Below are 19,516 nucleotides of genomic sequence, written 5' to 3'. Positions count from 1 at the left end.
TCCATGGTGAAACTTTTGGTACGCTCGGCTAGTTCTTTTTCTAGATTTAGTTTTTTACGTTCAGGATCATAAATGAATTTGTAAGTGAGATTGCGAGCGAATAAGTATAGATCTTTAATTGTTTCAAAAATGTCTATGGGTTCAGATGGACAAAAGCCAAGGCCGAGTTGTAAAACATATTCCTCCTCTAATGTTAATGTGATTGACGTCAAATTAATGATGTTTAATGAAGATGCCTGATCAAGGTGTGTTTCATTACTATTGGGAGGGTACTTAGGGTTTAGGTTTTGTGTACAAAGGCGTCTAGACTGCCTTTTCTGCTGCCTTCTGGATGGGTTGAGGTTAAAAGGTTGGAGGGAAAAAGGGACTGGATTTGGGGTTGCAAGAGTTTTGGAATTACACTGTGTAATGTGGGGGCCGCTGTATCTGATTTGTTAGAGGAAGAAGAAGGAACTGTTGTACGTATGGCCTGTGAGGCTTTGGCCGATTTCCCCAATTTTCTGTCTTTTTTAGGATCTTTATGGGGGTGCCCGTTTCCAGTGAGTGATCTCTTACGTGGGAGGGTGGGGCCGTAAGACTGAGTATATTGAGATAGGGACTGTGATGATAGAGAGGATAAGGAAGAATCTGATTCGGATAATTCCATTGGTGGTCTAATTAGGGGTTGGCGAGCGTATGCAGGATTTCTCCTGTTATAGGCTCGACCAGCCCATTTATATGCATAGCCGTCAAGGAAGGCTTGTTTATCCAATGAGAATTTACCTTGTTTTTTAAAAATGATTTCCTTATTTAATATCTCTAAACGGTCTCTAAGTTCCTTCCATTTTTCCGAGAAGGTAGTGGAAGTAGTGATATCCGGATATTGCTGTAGTAATCTATCTATTTCTTCATCTAATAAGGACATATCATTCGAGTGCTGGGCCATCAATTGCTTCATTAGTTCTATGCTACATGAGGTCAGGGTCTCTTCCCAGATTTTTTTAAAATCAGTACTGGGATCTTTTAAAGTAGGAAATACTTGTATCCGAAGGCCCAAAGGGCATATCTTTTCCTGCACATAGAGTTTGAAATATTGCATGTGCCAATGAAGATGGGATTTTCTTTTTAACAACTTAAATATTTTTTCCAAAAAGATTTTGATATCATCATCAAATTTATGACTAGTTAAACACTCAGCCTGTAAAGTGGACATGAAATCACCCCAGCTTGATCCTAAAACATCCATAGTATCAAAAGGATAATGAAATGATCGACTTGTACTCACCAGAACGCTGTACCCAAAGGATATACAGAAAAGCAAAAACAGACAAGGAGAAAAACAAGATAACTATAAGTCATTAATAAAGATTCAGGTTATAGTCTGAAGGACGAAAAATCTATATCATTAAACAGTTTATACCTTAAACAATTGTTGTAAGTGAGGCATACAAGAAAGTTTGGATCCCACAATCCAGGTGTGTTATCCACCCTAATATTGATAGTTAGTCAAAAAGCCTCCAAAATCAATAGGATACCATCGTCCCAATACGTATATAAGAAAAAACTGGGCATATAGCTCAGAACAACCAAGAGGAAACAGCCTCAAAGAGATAAATTTCCAATTGGTTCAGTGGGAACAGGGACTATTGCGGTATCAGAAAATATTGTGAAACAATCGTTAAAACACAATTACATTTTATTATAATTTAATCCATATAACAGATAATACAAAGACATTGCTGTAGCAGAACCACATTATTAAATCCAATCACAGGACCCAATTGGTTCACGTTCTAAACAATTAAATGTTTTACGGAGATACAGGGATGACGCATAAATCCGACCGGTTTCGCGGTACTAAGAACACCGCTTCCTCAGGGAACGTCACTTTTAAACAATCTAGTATGAAAAATATATATGTAAGTATACAATAATATCATACAAAATATCAAGGAGTTTTTTACAGAAAAAAGGAAATAACAATAACAGCAGTAGTGAATAAACAATACATCAGCATTACATTAGAAAAAAACAAAACAGTGTTGGATCATAACTCACCCCTGGAGCTCCCAACCCACAGCACACGAGCGACCTATTTCGAGACACCCTCAGAACAGGGTGCCCCCCCTAAGGGCGGACACGGGGGGCAAGGTGGAGAGACTCAGAGCAGCGCAAACAGGGACTGAAAAAATAATGATGCAATGGTCCGTTTAAATGGTGTTCAATAAAGAGGGATAAATATATCAGAGACCATGGGCTGGTAAAATAGAGCAGTATAGGGGAATAAGTGAAGAGATGAATAGATAAGATCTCTCATGTTGACAGAAGGCACCCAGTGAGCCATGGTCAATGAAAGCAGTGTGCACCTCTGTTGAGGCACATCGAGGGTATCCAGATCCCTCCTGATGCCCTGCTCGTGGCAGTTGATGTCGAGGCTCTTTACTCGAGCATCCCCCACGAGCAGGGCGTCAGGATGGTTGAATCTTTCTTAATGGAGCAGGTCTCTGCCTCCTGGCCACTCAACTGTTTTATTTTGAAATTGCTTAAATTTATCCTTACGAGGAATTATTTTTTATTTAATGATCAGTTATTTCTACAAAAGCAGGGGGTGGCCATGGGCACCTCCTGTGCTCCCTCGTATGCTAATCTCTACCTAGGTGCGTGGGAAAGGTTTATCTTTGGGGAGGATACCTTGCAACCATTTCTGGATTCTGTCCTGTGCTGGTACCGTTACATCGATGACCTATTTATTGTGTGGTCCGGTACCAGATCGGACCTTGATAGTTTCATCAAGGTTCTTAATATAAACCAATTTAATTTACAATTCACCTTTATGGCGGACAACAACAACATTTCATTTTTAGATTTAAATATCTTGAAACATCCCTCGGGCTCTCTTACCACAGACCTTTACCGTAAACCTACCGCTGGAAATACGATTCTATATGCCTCTAGTGCACATCCCCGCCCTCTAGTTCGCAGTATCCCCTTTGCCCAATATTTGAGGTTGAGGCGGAACTGCTCTGAGGACGGGGATTTTCACAGACAGGCCAATCTATTGCGGGACCGTTTGTTAGTTAGAGGCTACAGCCCCACTAATCTTAGAAAGGCCTTTAATAAAGCCTCTTCCCGTAGTCGCCAGTCACTGCTCTATGGCCCTGCCCGTATACAACAGCCCCCCACCACTAAAATAATAACAAAATACTCTGCTCACCACCAACAACTTCGGCATATTTTGTCCCAACATTGGCACTTACTGACTGAACATCACATATTAGGAAACTATGTTAAATCTACCCCAGAATTAGTTTTTAAAAAAGCCACCTCTCTCCGTGATAAATTAACAAAAAGTCACTATCAAATGCCCTCTGGATCCTTGGAGGGACCCAGAGGCACTTATAGATGTGGCCAATGCTCTAAATGCCCATGGATTCAAGAAGGAGGAGTTACAATATTACCGAATGGGGAGATGTTTCGGCCTTTACATCACGCCGATTGCGGCACCCGAGGGCTGGTTTACCTGATGGTCTGCGCCTGCCAAGCATTCTATGTAGGGAAGACCATCAGGGAATTACGCCAGCGCTTGGGTGACCATCTCTACTATTCGACTAATGGGAAAATGACCACGGTAGGTCGCCATGTGGGTATACACCACAAATTTCAATTTGATCTAGTAAAATTCTTTGTCCTTGAAGTTATCCCACAGGACCCCAGAGGGGGTAATTGGGATCAGGCCATTTTGAGACGCGAAGCATTATGGATAGAGCGGCTGAATGCTCTCACCCCTCCTGGCCTAAATGAAGCCCATTCCTACAAATGTTTTCTTTAAATATGTTACATGTTGTACATGTACATTGTACATTTTTTCCCCCTTTTTTTCCCCCTTTTTTAAAAAATGCAGGTAATGCCCTAGAAACCTTGCATTTGGTGTGAGGGCACTGGACTGAAGAGGGTTTCTGTGAGGGAAGTGACATTAGCCCTCCCCTTACCTTTTCCCTTTTTCTTTCCTTCCTTTTTTCTGTTTCATTTTTACGTTTTTCTTACGCTTACTCCCCTTTTTCCCCCCCCCTCCTGTCGTTCCTAGTATTAAGAATTCTTTACCACCAGACGCTAATACTCGCTTGGTTATACTGATTTTGTGATATTATATCACTATTTAGTAACTTTCATATTTATTAAAGAAAAAGTTGGTTCCCCTTTAAATGCGGAACCTATATGATTCAGGTGCTATTCTGAGGACGGTCCTTTTCGGACTTTTATATATACATTTCTTTGTATGTTGGCTGGCTTGGTCTGGCGACTGTCACCTGCGGCCGGCCTGAGCCACCGGGTGAGGGTGGCCTTTGTTGCCGCCCCGCTTGGTGACGGGGGTCCGCGGCATTGTGACACTCCCCAGTCCATTCACAGCAGCTAACTTTGTACTACAGTCTTGGATCATGACTCTGCTATGTTTTCCCCTATTGGTTCTTCCGTGCCCCGCAGCTGGATAGACCTGAGGAGTTTGTTCTCCCCCCCTCGGGCGGACGTGTGGCACCCTGGTGTGATTTTCACACCTCCCATTTCACTGCGGATATCCTCTGCAGCGTTACATGGGAGCGCAATACAATGCGCAGGCTGCCTGACCCGGACTGATCCCTGCTTAGTTGAGGCGATGGTGAACGGGGATTATGTGTCACACAAATCCCCGCCCAGCCACGCCCCTAGACATTCCCCCTGGTCTTTCATTCATGGGGAATATGTTGGCCGTGCGCACGAGTACATCCGCGCATGCGCCGTGATGCGGGGACAGGATTAAGGAGCACACCACTGTGCCCTGAACACTTCCGGGTTGGGGGTTTAAATGGCGCGCTCGAGATTTAAATCTTCAGAGCGCTGCCTGTGTGGAGACGAGCAATGCGTAGGACCTTTGAGCTTCAGGTATTGTCCCTTCATTTTGACTCTACATATACTTCAGTTACATGCACTTTCTTTCCTGGTCTGTTTAGATGCTTGGTCTTTGACTAACTATGCTTACCTTTTATTCTGAACCAGGAAAGATCTGTAATTGAATTTCTGGACATCCCTTATAGAAAATTTGGTGATACCTTAGAAGTTTTTGATCTAACTATCCAATGTATTTGGGGTATGTTTTCCGTTTAAACAACAATAATCCTCTGAGGTGCACACTGCTTTCATTGACCATGGCTCACTGGGTGCCTTCTGTCAACATGAGAGATCTTATCTATTCATCTCTTCACTTATTCCCCTATACTGCTCTATTTTACCAGCCCATGGTCTCTGATATATTTATCCCTCTTTATTGAACACCACTTAAACGGACCATTGCATCATTATTTTTTCAGTCCCTGTTTGCGCTGCTCTGAGTCTCTCCACCTTGCCCCCCGTGTCCGCCCTTAGGGGGGGCACCCTGTTCTGAGGGTGTCTCGAAATAGGTCGCTCGTGTGCTGTGGGTTGGGAGCTCCAGGGGTGAGTTATGATCCAACACTGTTTTGTTTTTTTCTAATGTAATGCTGATGTATTGTTTATTCACTACTGCTGTTATTGTTATTTCCTTTTTTCTGTAAAAAACTCCTTGATATTTTGTATGATATTATTGTATACTTACATATATATTTTTCATACTAGATTGTTTAAAAGTGACGTTCCCTGAGGAAGCGGTGTTCTTAGTACCGCGAAACCGGTCGGATTTATGCGTCATCCCTGTATCTCCGTAAAACATTTAATTGTTTAGAACGTGAACCAATTGGGTCCTGTGATTGGATTTAATAATGTGGTTCTGCTACAGCAATGTCTTTGTATTATCTGTTATATGGATTAAATTATAATAAAATGTAATTGTGTTTTAACGATTGTTTCACAATATTTTCTGATACCGCAATAGTCCCTGTTCCCACTGAACCAATTGGAAATTTATCTCTTTGAGGCTGTTTCCTCTTGGTTGTTCTGAGCTATATGCCCAGTTTTTTCTTATATACGTATTGGGACGATGGTATCCTATTGATTTTGGAGGCTTTTTGACTAACTATCAATATTAGGGTGGATAACACACCTGGATTGTGGGATCCAAACTTTCTTGTATGCCTCACTTACAACAATTGTTTAAGGTATAAACTGTTTAATGATATAGATTTTTCGTCCTTCAGACTATAACCTGAATCTTTATTAATGACTTATAGTTATCTTGTTTTTCTCCTTGTCTGTTTTTGCTTTTCTGTATATCCTTTGGGTACAGCGTTCTGGTGAGTACAAGTCGATCATTTCATTATCCTTTTGATACTATGGATGTTTTAGGATCAAGCTGGGGTGATTTCATGTCCACTTTACAGGCTGAGTGTTTAACTAGTCATAAATTTGATGATGATATCAAAATCTTTTTGGAAAAAATATTTAAGTTGTTAAAAAGAAAATCCCATCTTCATTGGCACATGCAATATTTCAAACTCTATGTGCAGGAAAAGATATGCCCTTTGGGCCTTCGGATACAAGTATTTCCTACTTTAAAAGATCCCAGTACTGATTTTAAAAAAATCTGGGAAGAGACCCTGACCTCATGTAGCATAGAACTAATGAAGCAATTGATGGCCCAGCACTCGAATGATATGTCCTTATTAGATGAAGAAATAGATAGATTACTACAGCAATATCCGGATATCACTACTTCCACTACCTTCTCGGAAAAATGGAAGGAACTTAGAGACCGTTTAGAGATATTAAATAAGGAAATCATTTTTAAAAAACAAGGTAAATTCTCATTGGATAAACAAGCCTTCCTTGACGGCTATGCATATAAATGGGCTGGTCGAGCCTATAACAGGAGAAATCCTGCATACGCTCGCCAACCCCTAATTAGACCACCAATGGAATTATCCGAATCAGATTCTTCCTTATCCTCTCTATCATCACAGTCCCTATCTCAATATACTCAGTCTTACGGCCCCACCCTCCCACGTAAGAGATCACTCACTGGAAACGGGCACCCCCATAAAGATCCTAAAAAAGACAGAAAATTGGGGAAATCGGCCAAAGCCTCACAGGCCATACGTACAACAGTTCCTTCTTCTTCCTCTAACAAATCAGATACAGCGGCCCCCACATTACACAGTGTAATTCCAAAACTCTTGCAACCCCAAATCCAGTCCCTTTTTCCCTCCAACCTTTTAACCTCAACCCATCCAGAAGGCAGCAGAAAAGGCAGTCTAGACGCCTTTGTACACAAAACCTAAACCCTAAGTACCCTCCCAATAGTAATGAAACACACCTTGATCAGGCATCTTCATTAAACATCATTAATTTGACGTCAATCACATTAACATTAGAGGAGGAATATGTTTTACAACTCGGCCTTGGCTTTTGTCCATCTGAACCCATAGACATTTTTGAAACAATTAAAGATCTATACTTATTCGCTCGCAATCTCACTTACAAATTCATTTATGATCCTGAACGTAAAAAACTAAATCTAGAAAAAGAACTAGCCGAGCGTACCAAAAGTTTCACCATGGAAGAGTTCAGGGCCTTACGTGACCTGATGCTCCTCTATGATGAGGGTGCCTGTGCCACAGATGAGGACACTGTGAATACCTTGGGACTAAATCCCCTGCCTTCTGGTCAGGGACCCGAGCTATCAGACCCATCTGGGCCTAAACAGAAGAAACAAACACTTAAAGCCAAGTCTCGCGCATTTCCAGATTTGATGACTTGCCCTGCCATCTGGGCTTTTCTACATGAGTCTATCAAATCTCTTAAGAAATATAAATGGGCGGATCAGCCGTCCAATTTAACTCCTCGACAAAAATTGGCAATCAGGACACTTCAAAAACACCCAGATTTAATCATCAAACAATCTGATAAGGGTGGTAACCTAGTTCTCATGACACATCTACAGTACCAAACAATGTGTTACTTGGTGCTACACAACACATCTTGGTACTCCCCTATCGATTCTTCTTTGATTGAATCTTTCACTCTAGAATTTCGCCAACTGATAATGGGTGCACATAATGAGGGCCTCATTGATGAGGTAACTTTAAAATATATCAATATTGTGACCCCACGTACCCCAACCTTTTATACCCTACCAAAAACCCATAAGAATCTACAAACTCCCCCAGGCCGACCCATTGTATCAGGCCTGGGTTCTTTGACGGAAAATGCTAGCCGTTTCGTGGACACCTTCCTTATGCCTCACGTTGTAGGATTACCGTCCTACATCAAAGATACAACGGATCTGTTGAGGCACATCGAGGGTATCCAGATCCCTCCTGATGCCCTGCTCGTGGCAGTTGATGTCGAGGCTCTTTACTCGAGCATCCCCCACGAGCAGGGCGTCAGGATGGTTGAATCTTTCTTAATGGAGCAGGTCTCTGCCTCCTGGCCACTCAACTGTTTTATTTTGAAATTGCTTAAATTTATCCTTACGAGGAATTATTTTTTATTTAATGATCAGTTATTTCTACAAAAGCAGGGGGTGGCCATGGGCACCTCCTGTGCTCCCTCGTATGCTAATCTCTACCTAGGTGCGTGGGAAAGGTTTATCTTTGGGGAGGATACCTTGCAACCATTTCTGGATTCTGTCCTGTGCTGGTACCGTTACATCGATGACCTATTTATTGTGTGGTCCGGTACCAGATCGGACCTTGATAGTTTCATCAAGGTTCTTAATATAAACCAATTTAATTTACAATTCACCTTTATGGCGGACAACAACAACATTTCATTTTTAGATTTAAATATCTTGAAACATCCCTCGGGCTCTCTTACCACAGACCTTTACCGTAAACCTACCGCTGGAAATACGATTCTATATGCCTCTAGTGCACATCCCCGCCCTCTAGTTCGCAGTATCCCCTTTGCCCAATATTTGAGGTTGAGGCGGAACTGCTCTGAGGACGGGGATTTTCACAGACAGGCCAATCTATTGCGGGACCGTTTGTTAGTTAGAGGCTACAGCCCCACTAATCTTAGAAAGGCCTTTAATAAAGCCTCTTCCCGTAGTCGCCAGTCACTGCTCTATGGCCCTGCCCGTATACAACAGCCCCCCACCACTAAAATAATAACAAAATACTCTGCTCACCACCAACAACTTCGGCATATTTTGTCCCAACATTGGCACTTACTGACTGAACATCACATATTAGGAAACTATGTTAAATCTACCCCAGAATTAGTTTTTAAAAAAGCCACCTCTCTCCGTGATAAATTAACAAAAAGTCACTATCAAATGCCCTCTGGATCCTTGGAGGGACCCAGAGGCACTTATAGATGTGGCCAATGCTCTAAATGCCCATGGATTCAAGAAGGAGGAGTTACAATATTACCGAATGGGGAGATGTTTCGGCCTTTACATCACGCCGATTGCGGCACCCGAGGGCTGGTTTACCTGATGGTCTGCGCCTGCCAAGCATTCTATGTAGGGAAGACCATCAGGGAATTACGCCAGCGCTTGGGTGACCATCTCTACTATTCGACTAATGGGAAAATGACCACGGTAGGTCGCCATGTGGGTATACACCACAAATTTCAATTTGATCTAGTAAAATTCTTTGTCCTTGAAGTTATCCCACAGGACCCCAGAGGGGGTAATTGGGATCAGGCCATTTTGAGACGCGAAGCATTATGGATAGAGCGGCTGAATGCTCTCACCCCTCCTGGCCTAAATGAAGCCCATTCCTACAAATGTTTTCTTTAAATATGTTACATGTTGTACATGTACATTGTACATTTTTTCCCCCTTTTTTTCCCCCTTTTTTAAAAAATGCAGGTAATGCCCTAGAAACCTTGCATTTGGTGTGAGGGCACTGGACTGAAGAGGGTTTCTGTGAGGGAAGTGACATTAGCCCTCCCCTTACCTTTTCCCTTTTTCTTTCCTTCCTTTTTTCTGTTTCATTTTTACGTTTTTCTTACGCTTACTCCCCTTTTTCCCCCCCCCTCCTGTCGTTCCTAGTATTAAGAATTCTTTACCACCAGACGCTAATACTCGCTTGGTTATACTGATTTTGTGATATTATATCACTATTTAGTAACTTTCATATTTATTAAAGAAAAAGTTGGTTCCCCTTTAAATGCGGAACCTATATGATTCAGGTGCTATTCTGAGGACGGTCCTTTTCGGACTTTTATATATACATTTCTTTGTATGTTGGCTGGCTTGGTCTGGCGACTGTCACCTGCGGCCGGCCTGAGCCACCGGGTGAGGGTGGCCTTTGTTGCCGCCCCGCTTGGTGACGGGGGTCCGCGGCATTGTGACACTCCCCAGTCCATTCACAGCAGCTAACTTTGTACTACAGTCTTGGATCATGACTCTGCTATGTTTTCCCCTATTGGTTCTTCCGTGCCCCGCAGCTGGATAGACCTGAGGAGTTTGTTCTCCCCCCCTCGGGCGGACGTGTGGCACCCTGGTGTGATTTTCACACCTCCCATTTCACTGCGGATATCCTCTGCAGCGTTACATGGGAGCGCAATACAATGCGCAGGCTGCCTGACCCGGACTGATCCCTGCTTAGTTGAGGCGATGGTGAACGGGGATTATGTGTCACACAAATCCCCGCCCAGCCACGCCCCTAGACATTCCCCCTGGTCTTTCATTCATGGGGAATATGTTGGCCGTGCGCACGAGTACATCCGCGCATGCGCCGTGATGCGGGGACAGGATTAAGGAGCACACCACTGTGCCCTGAACACTTCCGGGTTGGGGGTTTAAATGGCGCGCTCGAGATTTAAATCTTCAGAGCGCTGCCTGTGTGGAGACGAGCAATGCGTAGGACCTTTGAGCTTCAGGTATTGTCCCTTCATTTTGACTCTACATATACTTCAGTTACATGCACTTTCTTTCCTGGTCTGTTTAGATGCTTGGTCTTTGACTAACTATGCTTACCTTTTATTCTGAACCAGGAAAGATCTGTAATTGAATTTCTGGACATCCCTTATAGAAAATTTGGTGATACCTTAGAAGTTTTTGATCTAACTATCCAATGTATTTGGGGTATGTTTTCCGTTTAAACAACAATAATCCTCTGAGGTGCACACTGCTTTCATTGACCATGGCTCACTGGGTGCCTTCTGTCAACATGAGAGATCTTATCTATTCATCTCTTCACTTATTCCCCTATACTGCTCTATTTTACCAGCCCATGGTCTCTGATATATTTATCCCTCTTTATTGAACACCACTTAAACGGACCATTGCATCATTATTTTTTCAGTCCCTGTTTGCGCTGCTCTGAGTCTCTCCACCTTGCCCCCCGTGTCCGCCCTTAGGGGGGGCACCCTGTTCTGAGGGTGTCTCGAAATAGGTCGCTCGTGTGCTGTGGGTTGGGAGCTCCAGGGGTGAGTTATGATCCAACACTGTTTTGTTTTTTTCTAATGTAATGCTGATGTATTGTTTATTCACTACTGCTGTTATTGTTATTTCCTTTTTTCTGTAAAAAACTCCTTGATATTTTGTATGATATTATTGTATACTTACATATATATTTTTCATACTAGATTGTTTAAAAGTGACGTTCCCTGAGGAAGCGGTGTTCTTAGTACCGCGAAACCGGTCGGATTTATGCGTCATCCCTGTATCTCCGTAAAACATTTAATTGTTTAGAACGTGAACCAATTGGGTCCTGTGATTGGATTTAATAATGTGGTTCTGCTACAGCAATGTCTTTGTATTATCTGTTATATGGATTAAATTATAATAAAATGTAATTGTGTTTTAACGATTGTTTCACAATATTTTCTGATACCGCAATAGTCCCTGTTCCCACTGAACCAATTGGAAATTTATCTCTTTGAGGCTGTTTCCTCTTGGTTGTTCTGAGCTATATGCCCAGTTTTTTCTTATATACGTATTGGGACGATGGTATCCTATTGATTTTGGAGGCTTTTTGACTAACTATCAGTATGAGCTTTGGTGTTCCTCAGCCATGAGCGTGAATCTCCCTAATCTATTCAGCATTAGCCGAACTCTTGGAGAAAGCGACCTACATGCTAAAATGGGAGCGAGATCTCCAGTTTGAGTGGGACCTGGACAAATGACACACAGATTTTGGCCGCTCCTACAGGGGAATCCTTAATAGTTCCCTTGTGGAGGCGGACCTCAAAGTAATTTTCCACTGGTACCTGGTCCCCACCCGTCTCACCAAATTTTACCCTCAGTCCTCTCCTCATTGCTTTAGAGCAGGGGTCTCAAACTGGTGGCCCTCCAGCTGTTGCGAAACTACAAGTTCCATCATGCCTCTGCCTGTGGGAGTCATGCTTGTAACTGTCAGCCTTGCAATGCCTTATGGGACTTGTAGTTTTACAACAGCTGTAGGGCCACCAGTTTGAGACCCCTGCTTTAGAGGATGAGGCCACATAGGTTCTCTCCTGCACACAGGGCCTGATCGGTATATGTGCTTAAAGTTTCACTTGCAAACAATTCCCATACAGGTTTGCATTGGGAGGTGCACATTGAGTGCCCAAAGCGACTCCCTGTACCTGGAAATAATGGGTGTCTAAAAATACAAACCAATTGTGAGTAAGAATGAAGTATAGTAATCTGAGAACAAATTCACTATATTTCCCTCATGTATGGTCTAGTTCCCTAAGGAATGTCCGCGCCTTACTGACTCCCCGTGGGATGCTGGAGTATAGTGCTTCAACATCAAGTGTCACCAAAAGGGCCCCAGTTGGCACCAACATTCGCTCAATACACCTCCTGTGTGTCCTTAATGTATAATGGAAGCCTAATGACATGTTCTATGAGGTGGTAATCTAATAATTCACTCCCTTTTTCGGTAAGAGACCCTATACCCGATATGATCGGTCTGCCTGGAGGGTTGGTCATTCTTTTGTGGATATTTGGGAGGGCATAGAAAGTTGCCTCTCTAGGGAATTTGGCACTTAAGAAACCATACGTATCCTGATCAATAAGTGGTCATTCCTTGGGACCCCGGAGCTGTAGGATACATGCCATGGGCCATATATACTGAGCCATGGATAGTTGAATGCTAGGCTAAGTACTATCCATGGCTCAGTATATAGAGGACATGAACTGAGAGATATCTATTGGCATCAAATGTTCATGTCCAATATACACCTCTCTTGGCTCTGCAGTTTTCAGGGGCCCCAATGAGCTCCAGTCGTCTTATGGTGACCGGGAACCCGCTGTGAAGTCTTTGTGTTACCTGCCGGCCCCACCTCAGTGACAACTTCATACTTCTTCTTCTTTACACATATATTCATATAGCTCCAGAAGAAGCCCGTCCAGAGCGAGAAACTGGTCAACCAAATTTGGAATGTTCCCTTTGAATATTGAAGCAGAATTGATCTATTCCAGCTTGGCTCTATCAACCCCTCCATACATGACTACTGTATGATAAATGATTAGGTCATTATATATATATATAGTATATATGTTACTAGATTTTAGGGGTTCATTTGTAAAGCCATAAGGAACTTTCTCGTCTATCTACCAGCCCAGTCCATGTAGGTTCAGGCTGAACTCTGGACTGTTTGGTTGGTCACTGAGAAATGTTTTTAAACCGCATTCACTTTGTAAATGTTTTTTATTCTTATCCTAGTCTTTTTCATGAATGATTTGTAATAAATAAATACTGTTATTTTTTTGTTTTTAAAAAGAGTACAATATGCCTTAAAAATTTCATTTTTTTCCCAATTCCTATATATGATCTTACAATTCCCCCCTCAAGGTAACTAGTAAATGGATCCTCTGATCTCCTACCAGATCATTTCTTTATTCATGGACCTTAGTCAGAGAGGGAGGAAACAACGAGAACTGTCTTCTATAGGAGTGACAGTGATGAGGGGATTATAGGACGAGTGTCCCCTCCCCCTCTATCACTCATTGCCATCTTCCCAACACAAGAAGTCCTGCACTTCCTTATTTAGTCCATGGTTTAGTCATGAATAACAGCGGGGCTGAGCCCCACCAGAGGTCAGAGAGTGAGGATGGGGGGAGAACAACCAAGATGAAGACTGGACTGATCCTGAAGACCCCCATCATTGGGTTATTGACTCCTCCCTCATTATCACTTTCTGTTTAAGGTTCCAAAGTCTGAGGATGTTATCACATTATTATTAACATGTAAAAGTCTGTCCTCCAATCACATCATCCGATATAAAATGTCCAGCTGGTAGGAAATGGGTGTAACAAAAGAGAATACATATTATGTGTATATATAGCAGTGGGGGGAGAGGAGAGAGCAGAAGTCAGGACTATGTAATGTACAACATATTGTATAAGATACAACAGATAGGACTATATAGTATCAGAATGATGTAATGTACAACATAGAGTATATAGTGCAGGGGTCAGGAGTATGTAATGTAGAATATAAAGTATACAGTGTAAGGGTCAGGACTCATAATATTGGTATTCAGTAATCAGTGGAAGATGAAATGATTACATGAGACAAGTTGCAGAGGTCCCACACCGCTGCCTCCCATCTCCTGAGACTGCACTCAGTGACTTGGGTCTGAGACTATACAGACATATCCCTCCACCCGGCACAGCCAGCAGACAACACAAGTAATCCTGGGGGGATTGTTCTGTCAGAGATCTTGTCATACCCGGGTATGGGGCAGAAGACCCAAATCACATACCCCAGGTGCCTAGATCTAGTAACATCTATGGGGAAAATGAACATTTTGCTGCCAGCTGATCCCCAGAATCTCCATAAATCCAGTCTAGATACATAAATTGTGTCGGCAGCACAGAGAAGGAAGATTATCAGAGAGAAATCCAGGAATACAGGACGGGGAACACAGCTCAGGAAAGTGACCAGGGGATTACAGGCTGATATCACCCAGCCCCCGCCCTACTCTGGACCAATCAGTGAGCAGTATGGGTGGAGGAATGGATTTAGTGTTAATGACCCACCTGTGCTGATCTCTGTAGGAGTGTCCTCCTCTATAAATGTCCCCGTTATTCCATCCTCCTCCATAGACTGCTGATCATCCCTCACATACCTCTCTTCTTCTTCTGATTTCACCTCAAATTCTATATCCATTGGATCTCCACTCTAAACCAAGAAAATGAGAGAGAATATCATCTGTAAGATAGAAGATTTATTATTGTGACATCACATAGAAAATCCACACATCATCTCTAGGAGTCCATGTTCTAGAGGCTCCATCCAACCAACCTTGTAACAGTGGAGGATGGTGTGACCTTCCTGTGTGGAATCCCGGGAATACAGAGGATGGGGACATCTCTCTGGTGGGTTCCTGGTATTTGGTGGCTCCATCATATCCTTGTGTCCTTCTGAAAACTCCTCCATCACTCCATACTCCTCATCCTCCTCTTTATACTCTTCTTTAACATCAATATTATCATCCCCGAGGTTTCCACTCTGAATATATAATAAAACATTCATTGTAACAATCATGCTGTGTATAAATCAGAACTACCAATAATTGTCAATCATCTACCTGATGATGGTGGGGGATGGTGTGACCTTCCTGTGTGGAATCCCGGGAATACAGAGGACGGGGACATCTCTCTGGTGGGTTCCCATTACTGGATCCATCTGTAGGAAACACACACACTGACTGAATACATTGTTTCTATGTGTTTATCAGATGATGGGGGATCTAGGTGGAGCCTCCGTACTGCTCTCTCCTTTACAATAAAGTCTCCTCTTACCCGGTGATGTGAGGGGCGGCTGATTGTCCATCATGACGTCCTTGTAGAGATCCTTGTGTCCTTCTAAATACTCCCACTCCTCCATGGAGAAATAGACAGTGACATCCTGACACCTTATAGGAACCTGACACACACAATGATACAGTCACCATCCAGACACATCCCTTGTCTGTTACTGGATAATGTCCCAGAATTCCCAGAATCCTCCTCACCTCTCCTCCATCATCTCTCTGGTGACTTCTAGAATCTTCTTTGTATTTCTCTATTCTATCAGGGAGGGAGGTGGAGGCAATGTGATGGTCATATGATCTCCAGACTTCACAGGAGGAAAACTCTAGATCTGAACACAAATAGTAAAATCAAATGATATTCCCAGAATCCTCCTCACCTCTCCATTCAGGTCTCCATTTTATTAAAGATCCACTTCAGAATGAGATATTATTTACCCCACAGGACCCCCACACTATGCAGGATTAAAGCTTGTAGCAGGTATTCTGATGTCATTACATACAATGCAGGACCAACAGTCCCACTTTGCTAGTGAGGATGCCAAGGGTCCACCCACATCCTAAGAGCATCAGAAAAAATTGAAGAAGGAGCTCAGAGACAAATGAGAATATTGCTCAGCCAATGGGAGATGATCTCAGCATGACTTACATAATGAAGGAGATGAGGGGGAGGGGAGGAAGTCACTTATGGTGACCATAGAGACATGGAAATTCAGCGTCACTGCCGGATAAAAGTCACTCAGAGACTGCAGCCAATAGCTTCATCACTGATCTGTGTATTCTGAGAGCGGAGGAGTGCCCCCCATTGTCAGAATATAATAGTGCAGCGGGGAGGATTGCCCCATCCCCCTCCAATGTGTGGATGGGGGAATCACTTCAGTTTTTTCCTCTCATCCCGCTGGATGAACGATGTATGTCCATGTATGACCAGCTTTGGAAAGAAGATATATTCATCACCAACTGATCCCCCTGAAGGGGTTAATCTAGGTTTTCAGCCTATATATATATATATATATATATATATATATATATATATGTATGTACACCTCTCCCATCCTCTGGAACTCGTTACCCCAACCTGTCCGGCTATCCCCTACTCTTGCTACCTTCAGGCGACCCCTGAAAACTCATCTCTTCAGGGAAGCCGATCACGTCTCCAACTGATCTTTTATCACTTCCATCAGCTCATTCCCCACAGTTACAACCTTTTGTACCACCTGCCCCTCCCTATTAGATTGTAAGCTCTTCTGAGCAGGGCCCTCTTAATCCTCTTGTATTTTATTGTATTATTACTGCATTGTCTCCCTTTTATATTGTAAAGTGCTGCGTAAACTGTGGGCGCTATATAAATCCTGTATAATAATATATGTGCGTATCATCATCTGCTGGAGATAAAATACATCACAGTGATTATGGAGGAAGAGGACGGACATGACGGGGGTGTGATGAATGAAGAGTGCAGAGAGAGAGCACACAGAGGCGAATCACCAGGAACCCGACACAGGGGGCATTTATTGGGGGACTCGGGGTACAGGCAGGAGGAGAATTAGTCCACAGAACACACAATAGATACAGCAATGAAGAGCGATCCTCAGGGGGGTAATATGGGACAGATAAGGGTTGTTATTTTAATGGGACAAACAGAAGGCACAGAAATGAAGGGTGCTCCTCAGGACAGCAAAGGGGTGATAGTCCACAGGGCAGAGCAGTGTTAGCACATAGGGTAGCAAGACACAGTACAATGAAAAATTCCACCGGATAACAATGTAACACCACACAGGTAGTCCATGTAGGATGGCCAGGGAAATGGGACCGACTCAGGGGCAGAGATCCAGGTCCAAAAAAGGGCAGAGATCAGGGCGTGATGGGTTAAGTATAGGACATGGCAGATATCCGACCAAACAGGGTTAGAGGCTAGTAGCTGAAGAAGGGCAGGCAGGGTGAAGTCCATGGGCCCTTGGAGGCGGTTGGGAGGGTCTGACTACAGCTCAGCAGCACAGACAATACAGAACTATATGTCCAGGGTGCAGAGAGCAGCACCCAGTCCATACTGACCCATCAGACTCAGCAGTTCTAAGCACCTTCCAGTGAGGTCTGCAGCCATCAGCTCCTCTCTGTGTCCATCATGGAAGGCGACTCTCACCAGACTGACCCCCTTCTTTGTGTTGTGAATTCAGCCAGAGACCTCCCCTCAGATTCAGGTGGTGCCGAGGTGTCTGGCTCTATCCTGACACAATATACAATCATTTATGTGCTTCTTACCGAGGGAGCCTCATGTCCTCCCCCTGTGGGGACCCCGGAACTCACACTCCACATTATACCGATACACTGACTGCGTTATACATTGTATCCCGATTAGAGATTGTCCATTTTATAAAACTAAATACAAACATCTAATACTTCTGACCTTCACTAAAAGGGGGTTACTGGGTGTAAATAGAAAATACGATCTTATTACCTCCTCTGCTACTTCTTCCAGCAATGTCTCCTCTCTACTTCCTCCCGACTCACCTCTCACCCGGAACTTCCTGTCTGTATCTGATATCACTTCCTGTCTTCCATAGAGACTTCCTGTCTGTATCTGACATCACTTCCTGTAGACTTCCTGTCTGGGTAGAAGTGAGATCACCACCTTGTGGAGATCAGAGGAACTGCAGAAACGTCTGGTAGTGTGAACACGGCCTTGTGCTGTGTGTGTATGTATTGTATATCCTTATAGATGGGTCCTCTCCACTCCCACCAAGGGGGATAGAAATATATTACTGCTCGGGGGGAGATAGTTTGTCACCTTTGATTTTGCAGTAAATTGATGTCAGGTTTAGTCATGTAGAACATCTGTTATATGGATACAAAGAACCCCAGCCCAGAGTAAAGGGTGGAAATGGCTCCTGATCCCCAGATTTGGGCAATTATGTCACCAATATAAATAGAATAAAACCCGCGCTATGTGTAACAACTCAAATACCTACAGAAATAACTTGTACCGGACTGCTGCTGTAACAAAGGTAAGTGTTTCCTTTATCAACTAGAAGAGCATTATGTGTCACAGCGCTGTCCTATTGTGTGTGCACATAAATCATCACAAATACACTAAAATATGTGGAGACATTCATATATAAAGTGCTAGGGGCTCAAATAATATTCTCTGCAGATCTACTGCTTCCACTTTACACCCATTTCACTGATCTTATGGTGTTTATCAATAAATGAAGTAAACTGATCCATGTGCAAATTCATATACAACATAAAGTGCTTTGTGCTCAGGATGCTGTTCACTGCAGATCCACTGCTTCCACTTTACACTCACTTAATTGATCTTATGGTGTTTATCAATAAATGAAGTAAACTGATCTATGTGCAAATTCATATACAACATAAAGTGCTTTGTGCTCAGGATGCTGTTCACTGCAGATCCACTGCTTCCACTTTGAACCTACTTCTTTAATCTCATAATGTTTGCTGCTATATTAAAGTAGAAACCTGTGAAAAAAAAGTAATGTAATCATACAAATGGTGACAGGTTTTCATTTAAACCAGGATATTATTCTACCTTCTTCTTCCCAGAGCCTCAATTTAGGGAAGAGAAGGCACTACATTCCCTCGATGTAATAAGAGTGATCAGAGTCTATATAAAGGCGACCGCTCAGGTTCACAAAACAGATGTTTTGTTTGTTCTGCCAGAAGGTCCATAAAGGGGACAGGCAGCGTCAAAGTCCACGATTTCCAAATGGATTCGTCAAGTGATTGGTCAAGCTTACGGCTTAAAAAAGAAAATTCCTCCTTTTTATGTTAAAGCGCACTCATCCAGGGCGGTTAGTGCCTCTTGGGCGGGGCATCATCAGGCCTCTATGGCTCAGATCTGTAAGGCCGCGACTTGGTCTTCAGTTCATATGAA

At 43.1% G+C, this 19,516-nt stretch overlaps 2 protein-coding genes across 2 annotated transcripts in view; both read right to left on the bottom strand.

The window, feature by feature from the left end:
- The window catches only part of LOC143986907 (uncharacterized), a 356,956-nt gene that overhangs the window by 43,071 nt on the left and 294,369 nt on the right, over positions 1 to 19,516 (bottom strand). The gene's annotated exons all lie outside the window — the stretch shown is intronic.
- Positions 13,041 to 18,099, bottom strand: LOC143989906 (uncharacterized). Its single transcript, XM_077490181.1, has 6 exons — positions 18,080 to 18,099; positions 15,826 to 15,953; positions 15,614 to 15,737; positions 15,400 to 15,497; positions 15,114 to 15,320; positions 13,041 to 14,990 (listed from the first exon to the last, which is right to left on the bottom strand). Exons 3-6 carry the CDS (start codon positions 15,696 to 15,698, stop codon positions 14,787 to 14,789), a joined length of 594 nt encoding a protein of 197 aa, XP_077346307.1. The 5' UTR covers positions 15,699 to 15,737; positions 15,826 to 15,953; positions 18,080 to 18,099; the 3' UTR covers positions 13,041 to 14,786.

Source organism: Lithobates pipiens, unplaced genomic scaffold, assembly GCF_037356315.1.
Source record: "Lithobates pipiens isolate NorthernLeopardFrog02 unplaced genomic scaffold, aLitPip1_a1.2 Scaffold_18, whole genome shotgun sequence".
Lineage (NCBI taxonomy): Eukaryota > Metazoa > Chordata > Amphibia > Anura > Ranidae > Lithobates > Lithobates pipiens.
The sequence above is the reverse complement of the archived record's forward strand: the minus strand, read 5'-3'. Positions and strand labels throughout refer to the sequence as shown.

Coding starts and splice junctions, on each gene's coding strand:
- LOC143989906 (XM_077490181.1), bottom strand. CDS start 15,698: ATGGAGGAGTGGGAGTATTTAGAAGGACACAAGGATCTCTACAAGGAC. Junction 15,498..15,613: donor GCCGCCCCTCACATCACCGG/GTAAGAGGAGAC, acceptor TGTTTCCTACAG/ATGGATCCAGTAATGGGAAC. Junction 14,991..15,113: donor CCATCCTCCACTGTTACAAG/GTTGGTTGGATG, acceptor TTCTTGGTTTAG/AGTGGAGATCCAATGGATAT.